This window comes from Tamandua tetradactyla, chromosome 5, assembly GCF_023851605.1.
Source record: "Tamandua tetradactyla isolate mTamTet1 chromosome 5, mTamTet1.pri, whole genome shotgun sequence".
Classification (NCBI taxonomy): Eukaryota; Metazoa; Chordata; class Mammalia; order Pilosa; family Myrmecophagidae; genus Tamandua; species Tamandua tetradactyla.
The window spans coordinates 32,175,695-32,202,931 of NC_135331.1; the positions used below are offsets into that span (position 1 = coordinate 32,175,695).

The following is a 27,237-nucleotide window of genomic DNA, read 5'->3' on the forward strand; positions in this document are numbered from 1 at the left end:
GTGGTAAATGAAAGCGAGGGGTAAGGGGTATGGCATGTATAATCTTTTTTTTTCTGTTATCGTTTTATTTCTTTTTCTGTTGTTTTTTTTATTTTTCTAAATCGATGCAAATGTTCTAGAAATGATGAATATGCAACTATGTGATGATATTAAGAATTACTGATTGTATATGTAGAATGGAATGATATCTTAATGTTTTGTCTGTTAATTTTTTTTTAATTAATAAAAAAACTAAAAAATAAATAAAATAAAAAATGAAAAAGTGAATCTGAGTTTCTGCCAAAGCTCAGGCAACCAGTCCCTGCAGGACAGACTTAGACCTACTGGTGCAGGATTTTTCTCTCTCTCTCTCTTTCTTTTTCTTTCTTCACCAGACCTAGATCTGATCCCCAATTCAGAGCCTGGCCCATGAAGGGCATTCAGTAGACATGTCGTTGGGTGAACAAATGAAAGAATGAAGAGCTGGGGTTGCATTAACTAAAACCTCAAAATGTATGCTGTATGTTGAAGGAGGAGGTGGAATGTGCTTTAACTTTAATGTCTAGCAAGTATCTATTTATCTTCCTGGATCCTGGCTTCCTCATCTGTAAGAAGGGGACAAACGTGCCTGCTCCACATTCTTTACAGGGCTACCGTGAAGATAAAAAGTGAGGCCGTGTGCAGGAAAGCACCTCCTAAACCACAAACCGCCTGCAATACTTTATTCCAGGCCAGTTTCTTTTCTTTCCATTTCATTCAACACAGAGAAGAGTTAGAAAGATGATGCGGTTTCACAGCAGCTGGGAACCCAGACCTCCTGGAAATGGCCATAAACATTCTCACTTAATATGTAAAAAGGACCCACCAGCAACCTATATACGTCTGGCCCTCTCCCTCCAGAGGGAACGAAGGAGGTCGGGAGGCTCTAGCACACTTCAGTTCAAAAAGCTGATGTTTATAGGAACAAACATGTCATCTTACCAGGGTCAGGGAAGAAGGTGAGACAGGAGAGTGAGGTCAAGTCTCAAGGCTTGGAAAAGAAAGAGGGGGTAAAGGAAGAAGCTAGAGGAAAAAATTCTATTGCCTATAGGACTTTTAAGAAGCAGATTTAAACAGAAAAAAAAAATTTTTTTTTAAAGTAAAGTAGATGTCGCAAAGGCCAGAGCACTGAAAGAGTCTGGAATTCTCTGTCTTCACCAAACGATTTTCTTTCTCAAGTATCCACTCGCCACTGATCTCCCCACAATACCTTCTGGTTCATGTGTTATCCTGCAAAGCCCACCAGTGCTGACCTACCCCTTTCGTGTCAGGTGAGCACCTCTGGGAAAGATGCACGTAGCTCAGAAGCTGATCCCTAAATGGAAAATACTGTCAAGTGGCAAAGATCCTTCCTACATGAATTGGCCTCCGAAGACCTAATATCACCATGTGGCCCTGGGATCTAGATGACTGTGAACTCACCCTGGTTAGAGGGCACCAGACTTAACTCCTGACATGGCAGCGAGGTGACAGGACACACCCAAAATGAGCCCTAGCTAGAAAAACACTGATCTAAATTTGCTGTGTGAGCATCCGTATGAATTTGTATCGTTTTTATTTCGAATTGAAACGAGCACATGTATTTCCTAGCTCTGTACACTGACAAGACCGAGAAACAATCGCCAACTTGGTAATAATGACCAGTTGGGACACCAACATTGTCCTCTCCAAGCACCATTTCCCACCAAAAAGAACCTGAGCTCCTGGACAAATGGCTGGTTCCACAACTGGGACAAGATATGCACAAGAGGAGCCTGGCACATCTTTTCGAATCAAACCAGCAAGGAAGCTCTCAATACCATCAGGGTCCCATTGGAAGGACCGCGGTGCCAAGGGGGAGCCACTAACCAGACAGAAAGTAGGACAGTACAAGTATTATTAAAGGTAACGATGGCAGCGGGTGAAGCATGTCAAGTATCTTTCTATCCATGAGACTATACTTAAGAAAACAATACGAATTGGTCAAAATTGGAAGGTAAGAACCAACTCATTGTTTTGAAAACTGGTAAACAAAAGGAAGAAGTCAAGCATTTATTCTGCCCTTCCTGTGTGAACTGTACCACTGAGCAACCAGAGTAGCAGAGGAGGGAAAGTTTTCCTTTGTAGAAGTATTCCTGCTGATAAATAAGGAAAATTTGAGAGAGCATCACGATTTTGAAGACCCTAAAGAATGAATGGGGCTACTCATTAACAGCTAAAGGCGCCACCACACAGCATGAGCGCTGATGAAAGAACACAGATCAAATTTCTAGAACCATCTACCAAATTAAAGAACCACAGAGGACAGACACGGGACCATAGCAACTTATGCCAAGGGAATTAAATCAGCAAATCCAGATTGTGGGAAGTTTTACAGGTCAAAATCCCGGCTTCTTTCACAAATAAACTGCAAGTTTAAAAAAAAAAGTGGGGGAGAGAGATGGAATGGGAACGTATTTAAAAGGCACTTAAAAAGGCCTATCACTAACCTCAATATATGAACTTTAGGCTAAAAAACAATTTGTGACACTTGAGACCACTAAAAAATGAACATTTACTGGATATTTGATGATAATAAGGAATTATTAGTAAATCATTTTAGTTGCAACAATGATATGAATTTTTTTAAATCCTTATCCTTTAGAGACACATATAAAAACATTTACAGATGAAGTATAGTATTTGAGATTCACTTCAAAATAATATGAGAGAGCAACAACAAAAAGACAACTAATTAAAAAATGGACAGAGGAATTAGACAATTTTTCCAAAGATCTACAAATGACCAATACACACATGAAAAGATATTCAACATTATTAGCTATTAGGGAAATGCAAATCAAAACCAGAATGAGATACCACCTCATACCCACTAAGATGGGTATTCTTTTTTTTTTCGTATGCTGTATGGTGGGGTCATATTTCATTATTTTTCCATGTGAGTATCCCATTATTGCAGCATCCTTTGTTGAAGTTTTATTTGTTTGCTTGTTTTTTGTTTGTTTGTTTTGCTTGTTTGTTTTGGGGGAAGTGCAGGGACCAGGAATCGAACCCTGGTCTCCCTCATGGCAGGCAAGAATTTTACCACTGAACTACCCTTGCACCCCCAGTTATTATTTTTTAATAGAAAATAGCAAGTGTTCTCTGTATTCTCTGGATGCAGAGAAATACGAACACTTGCATGTTGTAGCAGTAACTGGGGGGCCCACTACTGTGGAAAAGTTTGGCAGTTCCTCAGAAAGTTAAATATTGAATTACCAAGTGATCTGGCAATCCCACTTCTATCTATATACCCCAAAGAATTGAAAGCAGAGACTCAAACAGATATTTGCACACCAGTGTTCCTAGTGGCGTTAACCACAATGGCAAAAAGGTGGAAGCAACCCAAGTGCCCCTCAATAGATAAATGGGTAAACAGAATGTAGTGTATACCTATACAACAGAGTATTACTTAGTTATTAAAAGGAACAAAGGTCTGATACAGGCTACAATATGGATGAACCTTGAAGACACAATACCGAGTGAAACAAGCCAGACACAAAAGAGCAAACATTGAAAGATTTCACTTATATGAAATAGCTAGAATATGCATATTCATAGAGACAGGGAGTAGAATACAGGATACAGGGGTGGATGGGGGTGAGGAACTGGGAACTAACGTTTAATGGGTGCAGAGTTTCTGTTTGAGGTAATGGGAAAATTTCAATGGATGGTGCTGATGGTAACACAACATTGTAAATGTAATTATAGCCAATGAATTGTATACTTGAGAGTAGTTAAAATGGGAAACTTGATGCTATACATATACTAACACAAAAAATTTTTAAACCCGAGGTTCCCGGCCCGCAACGCCGGCGTCGGAGCCGCAGCCACCACAGCCCTTCCTCGTTCGCCCGGAGGGTGAGACGCCGCATCCACTCGCGTGGTCCTGGCCGTGGGGGTGGTCAAGGGGACCCGCGTTGGATTGTGGAGGAGCTGGAGGTACAGTGAAAGGATCTGTATGAAGCACAAGGGATTGATTGAAAGAAGAAGATGAAGAAGATCTGAAGAAAATGAAGTAGATGACACTGAGAATTAGCTGAAAAGGGAGGGAAATTCCCTCTGCTTGATGGGAGCATCACTGGTGAATATATAGAATTGGTAAGGAAGCTCAGGAGTAAAGAGGACAAATGAAATTACAGTTGGATGGTAAAGGAGTTCCAATCTGTAAAGAAGAGAACCTGAAATTCTGTTGGCAGAAGCAGCATTTTGAAGAAATGAAAGGTTTGCTACAGATAATCACATCGAATGGTTGACTTAGGTTTTATAAGAGCATTTTTGTAAGAAGGAAAAAAATTCAAGTTTACCTCTTCCCTATCTTTCCTTTAAAAAAAAAAACAATTGACTTCTGGAGAAGATGGCGGCTTAGTAAGACGCGCGGGTCTTAGTTCCTCCTCCAGAACAGCAACTAAAGAAACAGAAATGATACAAAACAGCTCCCGGAGCCACGACAGAGGCCAAAAAGACAGCATACCCCATTCTGGAACGGCTGAACGGGCAGGGAGAATCTGCTGCGGTGAGATCACCGAGGGGCGCACACTTCCTCGGGTCGGCTGGCGACCGGGGTCCCTTCCACACACGTGGCTTCCCGGTCCGACTGGGAACGTTGGATAGCAGGGCCCTCCCGCCACACTTGGAGTCTCGGGCCGACTGGGCAATTTGGACCGGCACTCCCCCAAGCCACGGTGGCCAGCACCCCCCTCTCCACACGCGGTTTCCCGGGCCAACTGCGAGGCTCGGATTGGCATTCCCCAAGCCGCTTCGGCTGGCGACCCGCCCCCACAGCGAGAGTTTTCCAAAGTTTAAGGAGCCACAGCAGCCTTTACTGGTGGGACCTGCAGACAGACGAGTGCCACGAGCACCACCTACTGGGCAGGATAAGAAAAACAGAGCCCAGAGATTTCACAGAAAAATCTTTCAACCAGCTGTGTCCCACACCCAGGGAAATCTGATCAAATGCCCAGACACCAGCAGAAAATAACGGATCATGCTCGGAAAACTGAAGATATGGCCCAGTCAAAAGAACAAACCAATAGGTCAAATGAGATACAGGAGCTGAGACAACTAATACTGAATATATGAACAGAAACAGAAAACCTCTTCAAAAACCAAATCAATAAATTGAGGGAGGACATGAAGAAGACATGGGCTGAACAAAAAGAAGAAATAGAAAGTCTGAAAAAACAAATCACAGAACTTATGGGAGTGAAGGAAAAAGCAGAAAAGATGGAAAAAACAATGGATACCTACAATGGTAGATTTAAAGAGACAGAAGATACAATTAGTGAACTGGAGGATGGAACATCTGAATTCCAAAAAGAAACAGAAACTATAGGGAAAAGAATGGAAAAACTTGAGCAGGGGATCAGGGAAATGAATGACAATATGAAGTGCACAAATATACGTGTTGTGGGTGTCCCAGAAGGAGAAGAGAAGGGAAAAGGAGGAGAAAAACTAATGGAAGAAATTATCACTGAAAATTTCCCAACTCTTATGAAAGACCTAAAATTACAGATCCAAGAAGTACAGCGTACCCCAAAGAGAATACACCCAAATAGGCATTCTCCAAGACACCTACAAGTTAGAATGTCAGAGGTCAAAGAGAAAGAGAGGATCTTGAAAGCAGCAAGAGAAAAACAATCCATCACATACAAGGGAAACCCAGTAAGACTATGTGTAGCTTTCTCAGCAGAAACCATGGAAGCTAGATGTCAGTGGGATGATATATTTAAATTACTAAAAGAGAAAAACTGCCAACCAAGACTTCTATATCCAGCAAAATTGTCCTTCAAAAATGAAGGAGAAAATAAAACATTTACAGACAAAAAGTCACTGAGAGAATTTGTGACCAAGAGACCAGCTCTGCAAGAAATACTAAAGGGAGCACTAGAGTCAGATACGAAAAGACAGAAGAGAGAGGTATGGAGAAAAGTGTAGAAAGAAGGAAAATCAGATATGATATATATAATACAAAAGGCAAAATGGTAGAGGAAAATATTATCCAAACAGTAATAACACTAAAAGTTAATGGACTGAATTCCCCAATCAAAAGACATAGACTGGCAGAATGGATTACGACCCAGCAATACCACTGCTAGGTATCTACTCAAAGGACTTAAGGGCAAAGACACAAATGGACATTTGCACACCAATGTTTATAGCAGCATTATTTATAATTGTAAAGAGATGGAAACAGCCAAAATGTCCATCAACAGACGAGTGGTTAAACAAACTGTGGTATATACCTACGATGGAATATTATGCAGCTTTAAGACAGAATAAACTTATGAAGCATGTAATAACATGGATGGACCTAGAGAACATTATGCTGAGTGAATCTAGCCAAAAACTAAAGGACAAATACTGTATGGTCCCACTGATGTGAACCGACATTCAAGAATCAACTTGGAATATATCATTGGTAACAGAGACCAGCAGGAGTTAGAAACAGGGTAAGATAATGGGTAATTGGAGCTGAAGGGATACAGACTGTGCAACAAGATTGGATACAAAAACTCAGAAATGGACAGCACAATACTACCTAATTGTAATGTAATTATGTTAAAACACTGAATGAAGCTGCATCTGAACTATAGTTTTTTATTGTTGTTGTTTGTTTGTTTGTATCTTTTGTTTTTGTTTTTTTCTTTTTCCTTTATATATATATATTTTATTATTATTATTATTGTAATTTTCTTCTCTATATTAACATTCTATATCTTTTTCTGCTGTTTTGCTAGTTCTTTTCCTAAATTGATGCAAATGTACTAAGAAAGGATGATCATACATCTATGTGATGATATTAAGAATTACTGAGTGCATATGTAGAATGGAATGATTTCTAAATGTTGTATTAATTTCTTTTCTTTTTTTAATTAATAAAAAAAATTAAAATAAAAAAAGAAAAAACAAAAAAAAATTTTTAAACCCACAAAAACTCATTTTCTAATAATAATAATAATAATAATAATAGTAATAATAATATGAGGGGGGACAAAGATGAAACAAGAATGACCAGGAGTTAAAAACTACTGAAGCTGGGGCATGGGTGCACAGGGGTTTATACACTATTCTATCTATTCTCACATATATTTAAAATTCTTCATAACAAAGAATTTTAAAAATAAATGAACATAGAGGGCGGGCAATGATGGCTCAGTGGCAGAGTTCTCACCTGCCATGCTGGAGACCCGGGTTCAATTCCCGGTGCCTGCCCATGCAAATCATAATAATAACAAAAATAAATAAATAAATAAATAAATAAATGGAGGGCAGTGCAATGGTGGCTCAGTAGCAGAATTCTCATCTGCCATGCCAGAGACCCTGGTTTGATTCCTGGAGCCTGTCCATGCCATCAATCAATCAATCCAATGAGTTCTTAATACCATTCTATATTCTTGACTCATGCTAATGCTCAGAAAAGGGGCTGTAAAGGCTGCATCCTGTGTAGCCTTGTGTGTTCACTCCATTTGCCCAACAATTAAGGGACTGCCCTGGGGCTACCACAATTTTCGTGGTCCAGGCTGCCTGCTGGGTCTTCGCCACAGGAAAAACACTTTACTGAAATTTATTGGGTGTCCATTAAGTACAAGGCTCTAGGCTGAGTGCCCCAGGGGAGGCTACAATGAGAAGAAAGGCCCAATGCGGAGGAGTCTTCATCGAATGGGGGAGATGTCCAGCACCCATGGCAGACGTACCGCCCGAAGACATGAAAGCCAACAGGACGTCCAGAGGAAGGTGCTTCCTCCAACTCAATGCAGGGGAATCCAGGGAGGTCCGCGCTAAGCCAACACTTGAACTGAGAGTACCCAGCTGGGTTGGGCCACTGTGGCTCAGTGGCAGAGTTCTCTCCTGCCACGCCGGAGACCCCGGTTCAATTCCTAGTGCCTGCACATGCAAAAAAAAAAAAAAAAAAAAAAAGCCAGCTAGCTTGGTTTTTGATGACTGTAAACTATATAGCCTTTACAATGTGACTGGGTGATTGTGAAAACCTTGTGTCTGATGCTCCTTTTACCCAGGGTATGGACAGATGAATTTAAAAAAAAAAAGTTTGGATAATAAATAAATAAGTAATGGGAGTAAAATAAATCAGGCAGATTGAAATACTAGTGGTCAATGACAGGGAGGGGTAAGGGGTATGGGGTGTATGGGTTTTTTCTTTTTATTTCTTTTTCTGGAGGGATGCAAATGTTCTAAATATTATCATGGTGATGAATACACAACTAAGTGATGATATTGTGAGCCACTGATTATATACCATGTATGGACTGTATGTGTGTGAAGATTTGTCAATAGAAATACTTTTTAACGCAAAAAAAACCCCGAATACCTAGGATTTCAGAAGCAATGAGAGGAGATCCTCCTGGCTGTGAGAGTGGCAAGTGCAGAGGTCTAGAGGGGAGAATGAAAGGCATGCGATTCTGAGGAGGGAATATTGTCTGACGAGCTGGGGGAGGGATGATTAAGGCCAGGAATAGAGATGTGGGGGCCCCGCTGGGAAGGGCAGTTGAGTGCTAACCCAGGAACCGGGGCTGGGGCTTCATTTGGTGAGCCCAGGGAAGCGGCCACACTAGATTTCAGGAAGACAATGCCTGCTGCTGCTTCAAAGGAAAAAACTATCTGGCAGTCTGCTGCATGAGCTCAGCAACGCCACCTGCCCTCCTCTCGGCTTCAGGCAATGGCTCAGCAATCCAGATCAAATGGTGTGAGTCAAGGTTGTTAAATGGGTATTAAACGTACAGAGCCGTGGCCAACCACATGAGGAGGTGACAAAACAAGCGAAGCATTACTCAGTGATCAGAACTCCAGGGACGCTTAAAAATGGAAACAGATGGGGGAAAGAGTCGTACGTAAAAGAAAAAAAGTATGCAACACCTAGCATGACCTCAGAACTTGCGAATGTCATGAATACCATGGAACTGCATACTTAAAAGTGGCAGCAATCACCTACGTGGCCACCCTCCAATAAAAATCCTAGGCACTGAGGCTCTAACAAGCTTCCCTGGCTACAAACATTTCCCGTATGTTGTCGTAATTTGCTCCTGTAATTTGTAATTACATCCTGTGTGACTCTACTGGGAGAGGGTGCCTGGTTTCCAGCAGAATTTGCCCCATCCGCCTTTTCTTGGTTGATGTTGTTCTACATCCTTTTGCTGTAATAAATTACAACTACAGAACTGCACGCTGAGTCCTGCGGGCCTTCCCAGTGAATCGTCGAACCTGGAGGCGGTGTTGGGGACCCCAGCAAGAGAAGTCTCCCCAAAGTGAGGCAGGTGGACACCTTTGTCCAAACTATGGTTGAGTCCTGGAGCTTCCGACTCGAGCAGGTCAAAGCCTTGCTGAGCTTCCGCTTCTCCCTCCAGGTCTCAGGATGATAAGGCATGCACGCCCTCACCAAATCTGTGAGCTGGAAATTGCTCTGACCCCTGCTGAGCACCCTGCAGATGTCAAGGTCTTATCATCCAACTGGCCACAACAGAGCCTTGTGCATTTAACACGTGTGTAGCAAACTGTTAGGCACACAGGAAACTAGTTTAAAGAGTTGTATGATTGTGAAAAGCCCTTTTAGTAGCATTATCTTTGTTCCCCAATCCTCCAGCCCTTGCCACAATGTACAAAGTGGCAAACCATCCCAGGTTTATTCAGATTGCATGAATGAACACTGGCAATCCTATGGAAATACAAATAAGGACCAGAGGAGTAAGCTATTCGTTCACTGATTAATCTATTTCAACATATTCAAGCCCCTCAACATAGTATTTCCTGATAATCCGTAGTTCTGGCATTCCTGGCTTCTGCCTGCAAGCTCCAATTTATCTTCCCAATCTTATTTCAGCAAACATGCTTTTAAAATTAAAAACACTGGACCATGTACCCCCCCCCCCCACAAAAAATTTAAAAACAGACTAAGAAAAATCCAAGTTTGGCACTAACATACTTGGCTTTCTGAAATCCAATAAAATTGCAGGCAATTCTTATTCATTCACTCACTCATCCCTTCAAAAGACTAACCAAGCTGTTGAGAGCATATCAGTGGTAAAGCACTGTGCTAAGCTCCAGATGGAATACAAAGAAGAGGCTGAACTTGGCTGCGGGGTTCCTTTGGCACCAAATTGTCTGTAGAGATGCCCACAGATATACCCTGTAAACTCCGAAGAGGAAGAACTTGTCCTTGGATCAGTTATGGGCCACTGTAGGTTTTTCAGACAGAAGGAATTCAATATAGGAAACCACTTACACAAGGGATGGAGCTGCTGAGAGAGAAGAGCAGAGAAGCTGAAGCAACCCCAGGGGGCATTGCGATAAGAGGCTGGCACCATGGTGGGGCTGCACTGTCCAGAGGCAAAAGCTGGGACATCAGTCAAGCGGCCAGAGTCATCTACGTTAGCAGAAGGCAGGCCTTAACTGTGATGAGGAAGTAGGGATGGAGAAGAAGGGCCAGAGAAGAGACAGACAAGGCTTGGCAATGCGTGCTGATGTGGGGTGGGAGAGAAGGAAGGAGGCAGCAAGCATGACTCAGGTTTGCAGCCCAAGCCTGGGTGGTGGGGAGCTATTCATAGCAAGAGGGGAGTTAGGAGGAGGAGCAAGTCTGTGGGGGGGAAATCAGGCCTCATGACACTAGAACTGCTGAGAAGGTTGGTGTGCATTGTGCTGCTAGTCTGCTCGTTAACTCTCTGCAACACCAAGTGCTAAATGTCAAGAAAATGTACTTCAAACAAATGTTTACACATTATCGACTTGCATTCCTTTCCAGCCTCCTAATGGCCTCATGGAATGCAATGCTGAACATCATTTCAAATAAAAACTGAACCCCAATATAACAAGGCCACCTTCTGGGGTGTCCAACCTGTACGTGGTCACCCAAATGGCTTGATCTTCAGGCTTGCACCTTCTACTTCACTTTTTCAGGGACACTTTGCAATTGGATGGTCTTTTTCATTCCCTTCTTTAGAGTGCTGTCTACAGTGATAGCAAAAACACCACTATTTCTTGGTGCTGGCGGTCAGACTCCAAGAGAGTTGGCTTGGATTAAAGCACAATCCATCCTAGACGCAAAGCTGTCTTGGTGCACAATCTTTTGTTACCTGCTACCACCCCAAAATGACTGGTTCACCTGGTTCGGTGGTCTTTCTCAACCAGAGGACTTTCAAAACTTACTTCCACTTGCCTCCAGCCTTCTTTCTAAAGGACCCAGACTCATTTCTTTGAAGACTTCCTTGCTAAATGGCTTGGCCATGTCTAACATAGATCAGTCGGGACAATAAATAAAATGAAACAAATACATCTGTCTGAAATCATTTCCTGTGAAACAAATGTCATTTACAGGGTCGTCAAACAGGCAAGTGGTATACAACAAAATAGTTTTGCTTAATCAAATCAATTTTGTCCTTAATGTGGGTAAAGTTTATCTTTGTAACACTTTCCCCATTCAGGTCTTGTTGAGCCGATGCCTTTGAAAATTTTGCATTATTTATGAATTTTCCCCTAATGTCACGTAATTACATGTTCCCAATGTAATTTCATACAATTACATGTTGCCTACGCAATGAACGCTGATGAGGAAATTTTTTAACGGAAACAAAAATCTGGAGAAAAAAATTGAATAGAAAACCGTATTATCCTTATTGGGGGCGGCGCAACGGTGGCTCGGTGGCAGAATTCTCGTCTACCATGCCGGAGACCCGGGTTTCAATTCCTGGTGCCTGCCCATGCAAAATAACAATAATAATAATAACAAATTAATTAAAAAACCATATTATCCTCATTGGTATCCCAATAGACTGTAAATGTTTGGACATGTAATGAAGACTGCCAAGCAATGGAATAAGAGCCTCATATATTATTTTATTTATATTCTTACAGCGTTAGAAAGAAGTAAAATCCCTCCAGCAATTACCCATACTTCCCAGAAATATACTTTCTATATGTGACAATATTTACAAAGTACATTACAAAATTCCTGGTAATATGAATGTTACCAAACCCAACCATTGGGATTTTCTCTTAGAATAAGCTTAATGAATCAAATCAGCATCTCAAGAAAAATCCAGAGCATAAGTACCTGAGGAAGCCACACTTAAAGGAGAAACTCTAATCCAAATCCCCACTATTTTTCTGTTGAGGTAAAAGCAACGAAGAGGCCCTGTCCCAGTCGAGACGGGAGAGTAAGAAGCTTCAGAGCTCCACCGCCGCATGGAAGCTCTGATTAACCAGCAAGTCCTGGCAGGAGCAGTTTTCTCAAAGCTCCAGAAAGCAGCCAAAGGACTACAGTAGTAGAGTAAGTGCCCACTCAAGAGAAAAGCTACTTAAAGGGGGTGGGATCTCTCAGGCCTAGACTGTAAACTCTTTCAGCAGTCACGTTTAGTCCAGAGTGGTCGTTGCTATTTCTGGATTTTGAGGAGCTGTTTTATATCTGCATAACCTGATATTTAGAAATAAGAACAAAGCCAACCAGATCAAGATTAAGGTAATTCAGAATACGGGAGTATGGAAAACATTGTCTGTATTTTAGAACTTTACCTGGTTTTTCGGAGCAAAGGAAGAAAGGTCTATTTTGTCCAGATTTTAAATTTTTTGTAATACATAATCTAACTCAACCTGTCTGGATAGATCATTTAAACAATCTAACACAGGGAGCCCAGAATAAGAATGAGGGCCTTTAATCCTGTATAGCTTAATGTAATGCTTGGATACATCCCAGAGTATATTAAGCACATCATCAAACAGTATTGGCAAAATCCATTGACAGATGGGAGAGAAAGTATGAAACTATTAAGCTTTACCACTGGGGAAAGCTCGGATACTGTGTTAAACATTAGGGACACCCAAATCAATAGGTCAAGCCCTTGACCTTGAGGCTTGCTCTTGTGAAGCTTATGTAGGTAGCAGAGAAGCTTGGCCTACCTATAGGTATGCCTAAGAGTCACCTCGGGGCATCTTTTGTTGCTCAGATGTGCCCAACTCTAAGCCCAACTCTGTAAATGAAACCATTGTCCCCTCCCTGCCCCCCCACTTGGGATATGACATCGGGGGTGAAATTCTCCCTAGAGGCATGGGAGATGACTCCCAGGGATAAGCCTGGCCCTGACACCATGGGATCAACAACGCCATCTGGACTAAAAGGGGGAAAAGAAGTGTAACAAAGTCTCAGTGTCTGAGAAAGTTCAAATAGAGCTGAGAGGCTACTCTGGAGGTCACTCTTACACAAGCCTCAGTTGGACATTGCTACCTATCCTAGTTTGCCAAACTCCAACCAAAACCATTCCTGCCAATTCTGAAGAACATCTGGGGCACTGTGCAAGAGTCTACAAAGGTTCCATGCACTAGGGCAACCTTCCAGAGACATATAGCCCCCAGATGGGGCCCTGGACCGGATGGGTCCTGAAATACAGAGGGGCTGGACTTTCCAGAGCATCAACTAGTTCGTCCCCCTGACCCATGTTATCACAACCCTCCAGAATGAAGGGTTAGAGTGGGCATGGACCAAACAGCCCTAGAGAATGGAAGAGAGATCAAAGGTGATGAGGGACTTGTATAGAGAAGGTAGGATTTAACAAATGAATGTGAATGCTGGGTCATTATGTTGATATTTTAGTCTCCAGTACCTTAGAGCAGCTGGAAGTGGGGACCTAGAACTGTGACCCATGCTAGGCTCTGGGATCTGTTTTGCAACTAATGGCTGCGATGTACTTTGAAATTTATTGGTTTTTTGTATATATATTATTTTACACAAAAGAAGAAAAGATTGAAGGAAGAGTATAACAGAGAAGGTAGGATCTAACAACTGAGTATGACTGCTGAATCATTATTTTGATATTTCTTTTGGTCTCCAGTGTCTTGAAGCAACTAGAAAAAAACCTGAAAAATCATGGAACTGTAACATACACCAAACTTTAAAAATTTTTCTATAACTACTTGTCAAAAATCTACTTGGAAATTTATTGCTTTTTTGCACATATGTTATATTTCACAATTTTAAAAAGTTAAAAAAAAAAAGGGGGGGGGGGTAAGATCTCCTGGCACTCTGGCTGGCCCTCTGGCTGGCCCTCTCCTACCTGTCACTAGCTTGGCATGCAGCCAGCCCAGGCTCCCAGTGTAGATTCAAGGTCCCACTTCAGAAGGAGCAGAGTACCTCTTATGCACATACCAGGAGGAGATATCTGTTTGGTGGTGGCCTGAGAGACTCGCTGTCCAGAATTTGGCTTGAATGCAGAAGGCAGCTCACTTGATTTCTCCTACAGGGAGAGCAGTCAAGTAGCTGCCTGAAGCAAGGCATTGCTAGCTGTAGGACATACAGTGCTGTGCCCAGGCCACGAGGGAACGGCTTCCTAGGGAAGAGGGGACATTTGTATCTGTGATAAATGAGAGAATGTGCATGCCTAAGACAAGAAGCATGTGCAGAAAGGATCAGGGAGGCCCTAAGCTTTGGCCTGTGGCTATTCTATGAACTCATCATACGGATAAATTCTGAAAGACAGCACTCACACAGGGCAATCTGCAAAGTTTGGAAAAGGTGTTTTCTTTTTTTTTCTTAGCCCCTGGCATTCAAGGTGAGCACTATCATAACATTAGCTGAATACCCGCTTAAGGAACAGGTGCCTCAGAGTCTAAATTCTAGTGATAACACATTAAAATATCAAAATGTCTAGGTTTCAAAAGGGGGAAGAGCGAAATGAGACAAAATAAAGTGTCAATGGCTGAGAGATTCCAAACAAAGTTGAAAGGTTATCCTGGAGGTTACTCTTACACATTAAATAGATATCACCTTGTCAGTCAAGAAGTAATGAAGAGGCTGGAGGGAACTGCCTAAAAATGTAGAGCTGTGTTCTAGTAGATGATTGTATAATGATACAGCTTTCACAATGTGACTGTATGATTGTGAAAACCTTGTATCTGATGGTCCTTTTATCTACCTTATCAATAGACGAGTAAAACATATGGAATAAAAATAAATAATAAGGGGAACAAATGTTAAAATAAATTTAGATTGAAATGCTAGTGATCAATGAAAGGGAGGGGTAAGGGGTATGGTATGAATTTTTTTCTGTTGTCTTTTTATTTCTTTTTCTGAATTGATACAAATGTTCTATGAAATGATCATGATGATAAATATGCAACTATGGATGATATTGTGAATTACTGATTATACAAGTAGAATGGAATGATCAAAAGTTAATCATGTTTTTTGTTGTCATATTTTTGCATTTGTTTGTTGTTATCTTTTAAAAATTTTTTAATAGTCACTTTTAAAAGCAAAAACAAAATGTCTAGGTTTCAACGGAAAATTATAATACATTCAGAAACAGTAAGTGATGGTCCACACAAAGAAGATTAAAGAACCAGGAACCATCAATGAAGAGGGTCAGACCTGGGATATACCAGACAAAGACTATTTAGAAGTTGTCCCAAATATCCTCAAACAGCTAAAAGAAAACATGAACAAAGCACTAAAGGAAATCAGGAAAAAGACAGATGAACACAAGGAATATATGAAAAGGAACCAAACAGACCTGGAGACCAGTAACAGAAACTTAAAATTCTCTAGAGGGGTTTAACACAGAAGACAGGAGCTGGCAGAAGAAAGAATGTGTGAACTTGAAGAGAGGACAACTGAAATCATCCCATCTAAAGGGCAGAAAGAAGAAGAAACAAAAATGAACAGAGCCTGAGGAACCTGTAGGACACCATCAGGCACACCAGTACAAATATGGTGGACGTCCAAGAAGGAGAAGATTGAAAGAAAGGGGCAGAGAGAATATTCAAAGAAACAGTGGTTGAAAACTTCCCAAATTTCACATGAAGACATGAATATATACATCAAGCTACTCATGAACTCCAAACAGGATAATCCAAGTAAACCCATACTGTGCTATGTTACAATCAAACTGGAGAACGCCAATGATGAAGAGAGAATTATGAGAGCCCTAGAGAGGAACAACATGCCACATAGAAGGAAGCGTCAATAAGGTTAAGTGTTGTCTTCTTATCAGAAACCATGGAGGCAAGAAAGCAGTGGGGAGACATATTTAAAATGCTAAAAGCAAAAAATCGCCAACCAGGAATTCTATACCTGGTAAAAGTTTCTTACAAAAAATAAGGGAAGAATTAAGATATTACCAGATAAACAAAAGTTGGGGAACGTCACTACTAGGATGGGTCTTACGTGAAATGCTAAATGAAGTTCTGCAGGTTGAGAGAAAAGGACACTGGACAATTATCTGAAGCCAAATGACACAATAAAGATCTCCATCAGAGATAATGACACACCACTCCTATGACAGTTTTGATCCGTAATCCCACTTTTTACTTCCTACAGAATCCAAAAGGCAAATGCACATAACGTAATGATAAATCAATGGTTTTGGACTCATAATGTATGAATGTGATTTGGGGTACTTAAAAGTGGGGGTCAGAAGAGTGTAGGAACACAGTTTTTGTAGACTTATTGAAGTTAAGTTGGTATCCAAGCAAATGAGATTGTTATAGATTTAAGATGCTATATTTAAGCCCCATGGTAACTGTGCCAGTTTGTTAGCTGCTGGAATGCAATATACTGGAAACGAATGGCTTTTAAAAAGGAGAATTTAATAAGTTACTAGTTTACAGTTCTAAGGTCAAGAAAATGTCCCAATTAAAGAAATGTCCAATCTAAGGCATCCAGGGAAAGATAGCTTGGTTTAAGAAGGTCAATGAAGTTCAGGGTTTCTCTCTCAAGTAGAAGGGCACATGGTGAACACAATCAGGGTTCCTCTCTCATCTGGAAAGGCACATGGCAAATACAGCATCATCTGCTAGCTTCTTCTCCTGGCTTCCTGTTTCATGAAGCTCCCCAGGAGGTGTTTTCCTTCTTTATCTCCAAAGGTCACTGGCTGGTGGACTCTGCTTCTTGTGGCTATGTCATTCTGCTCTGCTCTCTCTGAAATATCTTCCATTCTCCAAAATGTTTCTTCTTTTATAGGATTCCAGAAACTTATCAAGACCCACCCAAATGGGTGGAGACATGTTGTTGCCTAATCCAGCTTTACAACCACTCTTGACTAAATCACATCTCCAGGGAGATTATCTAATTACAGATTCAAACATACAGTATTGAATAGGGATTATTCTGCCTTTACGAAATGGGATTTAGATTAAAACATGGCTTTTCTAGGGGACATACATCCTTTCAAAAAAGCACAGTAACCACAAAAAAAAAATCAGAAAATACACAAGGTTATAGAGACATAAAGTAAAGGAGGGGATACCAAGGATGGGGACACAAAGGCAACAAGGAATTAATGCAAAATGAATGCAGGGTTCCTGTGTGGGGTCAAGGGAAAGTTCTAGTAACGGATGCTGGTGAGGGTACCACAACGTTGTTACTGTGATTAATTCCACTGAGCAGTATGTTGGGAGGGGTTGGGATGGGAAGATTTATGTTGTATATATGTGTGCTAGTTTGAAAGGATGTATGTCCCCTAGAAAAGCCATGTTTTAATCAAAATCCCATTTTGTAAAGACAGAATAATCCTTATTCAATACTGCATGTCTGAAACTGTAATCAGATCATCTCCCTGGAGATGTGATTTAATCAAGAGTGGTTGTGAAGCTGGATTAGGTGACGACATGTCTCCACCCATTTGGGTGGGTCTTGATTAGTTTCCAGAGTCCTATAAAAGAGGAAGCAATCTGGAGAAAGCTAGAGATTCAGAGAGAGCAGAGCAGAATGACACAGCCACGAGATGCAGAGTCCACCAGCCAGCAACCTTTGGAGATAAAGAAGGATAACGCCTCCTGGGGAGTTTCATGAAACAGGAAACCAGGAGAGAAAGCTAGCAGATGACACTGTGTTCACCATGTGTCCTTCCAGATGAGAGAGAAATCCTGACTGTGTTCACCATGTGTCTTCTCACTTGAGAGAGAAACCCTGAACATCATCGGCCTTCTTGAACCAAGGTATTTTTCCCCGGATGGATGCATTTGACTGGACATTTCTATAGACTTGCTTTAATTGGGACATTTTCTTGGCCTTAGAACTGTAAACTAGCAACTTATTAAATTCCCCTTTTTAAAAGTCATTCCATTTCTGGTGTATTGCATTCCAGCAGCTAGCAAACTAGAACAATATGTTTCCACAATTAAAAAAAAAAAAGAAAAACTAAAGAGATAATGACAATTAAATGCAACATATGATACTGGATGGAATCTAAGTACGGAAAACAAAAGGCTCAAAAGGACATAAGAAAAAAAAAGGAATTTAGAATGGAAGCTTTATGTCAATGTTAAATTTCATGAACTTGATAGCTGCACTTAAGGTAATGATTATGTAAGTGAATATCCTTGTTCATAGGGAATGTACATGGAAGTATTACTTGCTTAAGGAGGACGATGCATGCAACCTCTTCTCAAATGTTCAGAAAATAGATAGATGATGGAAAGAGAGGGGCAGAGAGAGGGAGAGGAGGAAGGGAGGGAGGAAGTTGCAAAGGTGGCGAAATGTTAAAGTTGGTGGTTTCTTGGTATTTGGGGAGTATGTTAGAGTTCTCTGTAGGGGGGTTGTGCTATCTTTTTACTGTCCTATAAGTATGAAATTACTTCAAAATTAAAAGTTAAAAAAAGAGCATATGATCTAGGGGCAAAAGACAACTTTTTGTGTAGTGGAAAATGTTCTATATTGAATTATGGTGACAGTTACACAGTTGTACACATTTGTCAAAACTCAAACTGCTTCCATAAAATGGATTCATTTTATATGTAAATTATACTTCAATAAAGTAGTGAGACAAAAAAATATAATACAGTTAGAAATGCAAGCCAAGACTACAATTAGATGCCATATAATGCCCATTTGGTTGGCAAAAATAAAAAAAGTTGACAACGGCAAGTGCATCTCTTATTCATTGCTAATGGTGTAAATTGATACAACTAGTCTGGAAGACAGTTTGGCATAAAACATAAAACATACTCCACTTCCCAGTGATTTCAACCCAAGAGACATGCCTACACATGCACAACAGGAAAATGTTTACATAAAAAGTGGTACATTAAAACAGTGGAAACCTACAATGGTAGATTTCAAGAGACAGAGGTTAGGATTAGTGAACTAGAGGATGGAACATCTGAAATCCGACAAGAAACAGAAACTATAGGGGAAAAAATGGAAAAATATGAGCAGGGACTCAGGGAATTGAATGATAATACGAAGCGCACAAATATACGTGTTGTAGGTATCCCGGAAGGAGAAGTGAAGGGAAAAGGTGGGGAAAAACTAATGGAAGAAATTATCACTGAAAATTTCCCAACTCTTATGAAAGACGTAAAATTACAGATCCAAGAAGTGCAGCATACCCCAAAGAGAATAGATCCAAATAGACATACTCCAAGACACTTACTAGTCAGAGAGAAAGAGAGGATCTTGAAAGCAGCAAGAGAAAAGCAATCCATCACATACAAGGGAAACCCAATAAGACTATGTGTAGATTTCTCAGCAGAAACCATGGAGGTGAGAAGACAGTGGGATAATATATTCAAATTACTAAAAAAGAAAAACTGCCAACCAAGAATCTATACCCAGCAAATGTGACTCTGTGATTGTGAAAACCTTGTGTCTGATGCTCCTTTTATCTACCATATCAACAGACGAGTAGAACATATGGAATAAAAATAAATAATAGGGAGAACAAATGTTAAAATAAATTTAGTTTGAAATGTTAGTGATAAATGAAAGCGAGGGGTAAGGGGTATGGTATGTATAATCTTTTTTTTCTGTCATTGTTTTATTTCTTTTTCTGTTGTCTTTTTATTTCTTTTTCTAAATTGATGCAAGTGTTCTAAGAGACGATGAATATGCAACTATGTGATGATATTAAGAACTACTGATTATATATGTAGAATGGAATGATATGTTAAAGTTTTTGTTTGTTGTTAATTTTTTAAATCAATAAATGAAAAAAAAGTGGTACATTCACACAGTGCACTGTTACACATAGCCAAAATTAGACCTATAAAAAAGTATATGGGGTGGTGCATCGGTGGCTCATTGGCAGAATTCTCACCTGCATGCCAGAGACCCAAGTTCGATTCCTGGAGCCTATCCATGCAAAGAAAAAAAAAGTATATACCATATAATACTTTTTTTATAATGTTAAAATATGGTTGCAACAAAAAATATATATGCCTTTTTAAAACTGCAGGTAGATGAGGTAAAACTAAATCAAACTACAAAAATCAACTCAAAAATGGATCAAATGTCTAACTATAAGAACCAGAACTATAAAACTCCTAGAAAAAAACTAGGAAAGTATATTTAGGATCTTGTGTTGGGCAATGGTTTCTTAGACTTTATACCCAAAGAACAAGCAATAAAAGAAAAAATAGATAAATGTGACTTCACCAAAACTAAAAAATTTTATACCTCAAAGGACTTTATTGTGAAAGTAAAATGACAACCTACACAATAGGTGAAAATATTTGGAAACCACACATCTGATAAGGGCTTAATATACAGAATATATAAAGAAACCCTTCAATTCAACAACTAAAGACTAAAAAAACAAGACTAACAATCCAATCTGAAAATGGGCAAAAGACTTGAATAGACATTTCTCCAAATAAGATATACAAATGGCCAAAAAGCAGATGAAAAGGTGCTCAATATTATTAATCATTAGCAAAATGAAAACTAAAACCACAATGAGACACCACTTCACACCCACTAGAATGGCTACTATTAAAAAAAAACCAGAAAATTACAGATGCTGAAGAAGATGCAGAGAAATAGGAACACGTTTATTTCTCGTGGCAACGTAAAATGGTGCAACCACTGTGGAAGACTGTTTAACCATTCCTCAAAAAGTTAAGTACAGGGCGGGCCGCAGTGGCTCAGCAGGCAGAGTTCTCACCTGCCGTGACGGAGACCCAGCTTCATTTCCCTGTGCCTGCCCTTGCAAAAAACCCCCAAAATCAAAAAACAAACAACAAGAGAAGTACAGACTACCATATGACCCAGCAATGCCACTTCTAGCCATATACCCCAAATAGCTAAAAGCAGGGACTTGAACAGGTATTTGTACACCAATGTTCATAGCAGTATTAACCACAATTGCTAAAAGGTGAAAGCAACCCATATGTCCATCAACTGACGAATGGATAAACAAAACGTGGGATAAACATGCAATGGAAATTTATTCAGTCGTTAAAAGGAGAATTTCTGATATATGCAGGATGTGGATGAACCGTGAAGATATCATATTGAGTGAAATAAGCCAGACACAAAAGGACAAATAGTGTATGCTTTTACAGATTTAAAACAAATAGAATAAGCAAACTATAGGTTACTAGGGGGCTGAGTAGAGGTGGGAAATAGGGAGTTAAGGCTTAAAATGTATGAGTTTCTATTGGGAATGATGGTAATGCTTTGGTAACAGAGGGTGGTGATGATAAATAGCAGCACTGATTTATATATTAAAAACAACAACAACAACACTTGAAATCAAATTGACAGAAGAAGACTGCTGAGCAAGATTTAGGAAGGTGGTTACCTTGGAAAGGGGAGGCTGGAGGCAGGGGCAAAGGGCACAAAAGAGATGTGTCTGCTCTGTTCTCCAGCCACCAGGCTTCACTCAATTAAATTCACAGAGTGGTCTTTCGAAAAGGGAAGCTAGCAAGAGAAATGGCTCTGACTCCTTCTCTGCCAGCCACATCCCCCTAGCAGGTAAACCTGACTCTACCTGGCCCTTAAGGAAAGGGGGGTCACAGATAAAACACTGTTTTGCTGTGTTTTCAGATCCTTCCATCTGAGAAAGGAACATGAACCCTCTGCAGCTTGTGAGCCCCTGAATTTTACCTCTTTCTCAACCACACGGACCTGGAGAATTACTGAGGGTGGGGCGGTGGTATTGAACAGCTAATCCGCACTCTTGGAGAAGCACAAGGGTTCTCCAAAAGACAGAAACAGAGCTTATGGAGGAAGGAGCAATTCCAGCTTCACCTCAGGAGGGCCTTTCTCACCAGAGACCACATGAGTGTGTCTGCAGACCCTTACCCAGGCCTGAAGGCAGTCAACTGTGGTATAAAGAACTTGTCAATGGTGGCGTAAAGAAAGGAGAAGACCTGAATGCCAACCTCACCAGGCACCTCTGGGTAAGCTGCTGAAGCACTTTTATTCAGCCTGTTTCCCTACCTCTAAATTGGAATGATGGCATCTGTGCTGGTCTGAATCTGTGGTGGACCCCAGAAAAGCCATGCCCTTTGATTCTCATTCAATATTGCTGGGTGGGAGCATTTTGATTGTTTCTATGAAGACGTGACCCACCCAATTGGGGGTGGTAAGTTTTGATTAGATGATTTCCATGGAGGTGTGTCTCCACCCACTGAAGGTGGAGTTGCTTGCTGGAATCCTTTAAAAGAGGAAACATTTTGGAGAGAGTCCCTTTTGGTAGAGCCATGTAAAAGCCAGCAGATGCTGCCATGTTTGCCACGTGCCCTTCCAGCTGAGAGAGAAGCCCTGACTGTGTTCGCTATGTGCCTTCTCACTTGAGAGAGAAACCCTGAACTTCACTGACCTTTCTGAACCAAGGTATCTTTCCCTGGATGGATGCCTTTGATTGGACATTTCTATAGACTTGTTTTAACTGGACATTTTCTCAGTCTTAGAACTGTAAACTAGCAACTCATTAAATTACCCTTTTTAAAAGCCATTCCATTTCTGGTATATTGCATTTCGGCAGCTAGCAAACTAGAACAGCATCTTCACAACCTGCCTCATAGGGGACTAAATGAGACCCAAATGAGAGTGCAGTGTTGTATAAATGTCAGGCATCATTCATTCCATCCAAGTGAGCCAAGCAACAATTCCACCCACCTCTGAATCTGGAAATGTCCCAAAACTAAACTATGGAGATGGACTGTGCAAGCACACACACAAGAAATTTATTTCTACCCTCTTGCTTCCCCCAACAAATATTTGCCCTCACAACCTTATCAGCAAGCAATGAGAATGTTTCCTAGTTACCTAGAGAATCTGTACATTTGAGATTATTTTAAAATACCAATGGTCCATGCATAATTCTTGTAAGAAAACAAAATGGAATACCTTTGCTGTTAAAATCAACAACTACTAGGAAAAAAATAAACCCTGATGTCAAACTCTACTGCCATGGCGGCAAAGCCTTCCTGCCTCTGTAGGATCCTATACTTGCAAACATAACCTTGACCTCCACAGTAGAGCGGTATCTGGGAAAATAGGGGTAACTAAGAAATGCTGAGCTCAAGGATGAGTGGACACTGGGACACATCAGAGTCAGGCACAGATCTTGAAGTCCAGGAGGCCTGGATTCAAATCTCTGCACCCCTTATTAGGACAGTGACCTCAGTCCACCTACTACCCCTCTTAACCTTAGAGCTCCTCATTTGTACAACACGACAACCTCGGAACCCAGTTCATAGCGTAGATATGAGGATGAAACAAGCAAATGAAATGGAAAACAGAGAGAGGTCCACAGCCAATGTGCCCTGTGTTACATTCTTTGACTTCAAGTAGACAGGGTGATACTTATTTATAGTCAATCCCTGATGGTGCTTCTCACTGTATGGCTTGGCAAAATGTTTACCTAACCAGCTAGAGGGGCTGTCGGAAGACTGGTGAGAGAGAGAGGAGGCCATTGGGAAAGGATCTCTTTTTGCACAGTCTCCTAACTCTAAGAAGTCTGCTTGGTGGGCAGGTGCATGCCAGGACACCACGTTAGAAAGGCACGTTAAAAACATTTCAGCCTTCTTTCCTGCCAGTAATTAAAGGCAGACAGTGATCCTCTAGTTTGCAACTTCAGTGGAGGTTCCAAATTCGCAGGGGTAGCAGAGACTCAACCATCCTCTAGAAGCTCTGTTCCCAAAAAGCTAGGGAGGACTGTTGGAACCTGACTAGGGGTCCTGAAGGGATATTACTTGGTGAAGCGAAGTAAGCGAGGTGACCCCAGTGGCAGCGAACAGCAAAGTAGGGCCTTCTGCTCACTACACAGGAATGCAGCCTCAGACCTGCATCCCGGGCCCCACTTGGGAGCTTGCTAGAAAGACCAGTGTGTCAGACATTTCCCCAGATCTCCTCAATCAGAAACTCAATGGGCTGGGCCCAGCAATTTGTGTTTTAATAAGCCATCCAAGGGATTCTGATGCATACTCAAGCCTGAGAACCACTAATATAGCAATGCCTGAGTCCTCAAAGAGTAAACAACTAGGTAGGTAAAGTAAATCCATGCCCAGGAAACACAGCCAGGCCACAGCTAGCAAGAAAAGACCAGAACCCTTCAGTATCTTTCCCCTTTTCAACTAATTGCAATAGGAAGACAGCATTAGCTATCTCTCTGTGGGACTTTAATTTTGAATCCCATGTTGCTTCTGGAATAGGAAGACAGCAGAAACACTTCTGGGTCCCCTGAAGATGTCAATGTGGGCTCCTCAAGGGCAGGAGCTATGCCTGACACATCCGTGAGTCTGCTGTACCCAGCCCAAGGACTGATATCAGGAAAGATGGGACACAAATTGCGTGGCCCACTAAGGAGGGAACAATCTGCTCTTCCTATGAATGGGTCCCAAGCACTGGACTCATTCCTCAATGACCTTAGCTATTGAATCAGGAAGGACACAGATTTGGGGGTCTGATTCGAGCCAGCAACAGCCTAAGTGAGATAAGAAGAAAGCATGCTTCTGTAATTCTTCTCCTGAAATATCTATCCACCTGACTTCAGAAACTATCTATTGGCAATCACGGACTTGGCCGGCAAATTGCCATGGAACTCAGATATAAGGCATCTCAAATCTCTGCAGGAAGTGGTCCCAGGCTCCAATTACCAAGAAGGGGACTAAAACCCTCACTCGATCTCTTCACTTGTCCCAAGCTCATCAGAGGTCATGTCCCAGAGGGGTCCCCTGCCAGGCGTCACGTCCTTCCCCCAGCACTTGGACGTGGGCCGCCGATATTAGCTATTTTTCCTGCTGTCCCTAACATCCCTCAGCTAATGGCGGTGTCACCCAACCCTGGAGGCCGCCCAGAGGCATGGTCTCCAGGCTGGAGGCACGTCTCCACTCTCCAAGGTCAGATGGTCCCACCCTGGAACTTCCCTACCTGTAATAAGACAGGAGGCCATTGCTGAGCACGAACCAGCGGCGCTGATAACCTTTCAGGTAGTTGGTCCACTTGAGGAGCCAGCCCTTGAAGCTGTCCAGAGGCAGTAAGACAGCAGGGGAGGTGGAGGACGAGCCAGCAGATGCTTGCCCCAAAGACCCCATTCTTGCTTGTACCGGTCGTGGGAGAGCCTGGGGCTTTAAGGCCAGCAAGGGCCCTGACCCGAATTTGACCAAGGGCATGCTCCCCACTGATGGCCCCAGGAGCGCCAGCTGATCTGAGGTGGCCTTGGGGAGGGGCTCAGCCCTCACACCTGGGTCCGCCCCCAGCCCCAGCATCACTTCTGATTCCGTCCCGGGCCCTGGCCCTGGCCCTGGTCCCGGTCCTGGTCCTGGCTCAGTCACCGGCTTGGACGCAGACTCCGATTTGGGCACCGACTCAGAAACTGGCTCCAACACCTGTTCGGACACGGGCTCGGCCTCGTCGGACACCGGCTGGGGCTGAGGCTTTGGCTCCGGCTTGGAGCCCGGCGCGGAAGAGCTCATGCCCGGCGCCGCCGTGTGGCAGGACAGGCAGGGGACAACCGTGAACAGCGACGAGAGCCCGCGGGAGCGGCCGCCGCAGCCGCCGCCTCGACACGGAGCGGCCGCTTTCCCCATAGAGCCGGTCGACCCGAGCGCGGCCGAGCCCTGCGCGGGGTAGCGCGGCGTGGGGCGGGGGTGGGGGCGCCGCGGGAGGGGGCGGGGCCGGGCCGCGAGAGGGGCGGGGCCTGGGCGTGAGAGGGGCGGGGCCGAGGCGCGCGCGGCGGAAGGGCGCGTGGGCCCCTTCGCAGCCTCGTGCGCCCCGCGTGGCCCGCGCCGTGCGGCCGTTGTCCTAGCGGCGCGCCGCCCGCGCCTGACGTGCCGCCGGCCCCACTGGGACCCGGGTCCCTCCTCTTGCGCCGCCAGCGCCTGGCTCGGGATCTAGCCCTTGGCGAGGCGCCCTAGAAACACCTGTGAGCCGAGAGCGTCGTGGGTGGGGGGTGGGGTCCGGGGGAGCGACGTAGAAGGGGCGGTGCGCTTCAGGCCGGTACCCCTGCCTGCGCCCCAGCCTGTGCCAGCAACCCCGGGAGAGCGATGATGAAAGCGGGGACCTCCGGCTGCCCCGCACCCCAAGGGCAGGAGCCGCGCCCAGTACCCGCGAAAGCATAGGACCCTGAAGTACAGTGGCTCAGCCAGGTGGCTCCCCCGTCCCCATAGCAACCATTACCTGCCTGTGGGTCCACCCCCACGCGATCGCCTCCTCCTGGGCCAGCTGGTCCCTGGTTGGTGCCAGGGTACTTCGCAAGTGGCGGCGTAGTTCAGGTTCTCGAAAAGAGAGTTTTGTCAATCCAGCGCTTTGATTTTTCAAAGCACATCTAATAGAGGTTCTTAACCTGGATCTCCTGGGTAGCCCTGGGTGAACCTGAGGTGGGTGGTGGTTGTGAATTTTTCTTGGGAGAGGTCTACCATGCCAGTGTTCGTGTTATTCTCACAGGAGTTGTGAGCCCAGAAAGTTTCAACAGCAGTGATTTCCCAGAATGTCACCTAAAAGGGGAATGCTGATGGTTACTACAAATAACTGGAAATTTAGATATCTGGAATTATTGGAAAGGTTGGATATTGGACTTCTGCAGAGACCCTTCCAATTCTAGACCTCGGCACAGGCTCCTGTAGGCTTACCTTTCCCTTACCCACTTTCCATTCCTGATCTTTGCTTGTAACAAAAAGACCTGTACAGGGACAAGAGGAGATGGTGGGGGAAAGAGACCTAGACACAGAAGGTATTGAACTGCTGCTGGTGTGCAATACCTTTCTTTGCTACTGGCTCTAGGGCCTTTCCTGGAGCACTGCCCCCTGAATGCTGGTCTTAACCTGCAGTTTTGTGCAAGCTCTGGAGGTCAGATGTCTGCCCACCTTGGACTAGCTCCTGTGGACAACAGTGGGCCCCAAACTTCAGTGTGCTGAGTCACCCCAAGGAAAGGTGATTGCTTCTGGGGAACAGAACTGAACAACTGGGAAATGGGGGTGGCATGCTTCTTGGTTATATCCTTTTGAACCTTTTGAATTTTTTACAATGCGTATGTT

At 42.8% G+C, this 27,237-nt stretch overlaps 1 protein-coding gene across 4 annotated transcripts in view; it reads right to left on the reverse strand.

Moving 5' to 3' along the window:
* OSBP2 (oxysterol binding protein 2) overlaps positions 1–25,816 on the reverse strand; it is a 252,956-nt gene extending 227,140 nt beyond the window's left edge. For all 4 annotated transcript variants that reach the window (XM_077160544.1, XM_077160542.1, XM_077160543.1 and 1 more), the window contains exon 1: positions 25,133–25,816. In XM_077160544.1, the coding sequence (XP_077016659.1) occupies positions 25,133–25,791 (659 nt within the window). In that variant the 5' untranslated portion in view covers positions 25,792–25,816. The remainder of the gene's footprint in view (positions 1–25,132) is intronic.
* Positions 25,817–27,237: the final 1,421 nt, after the last annotated feature.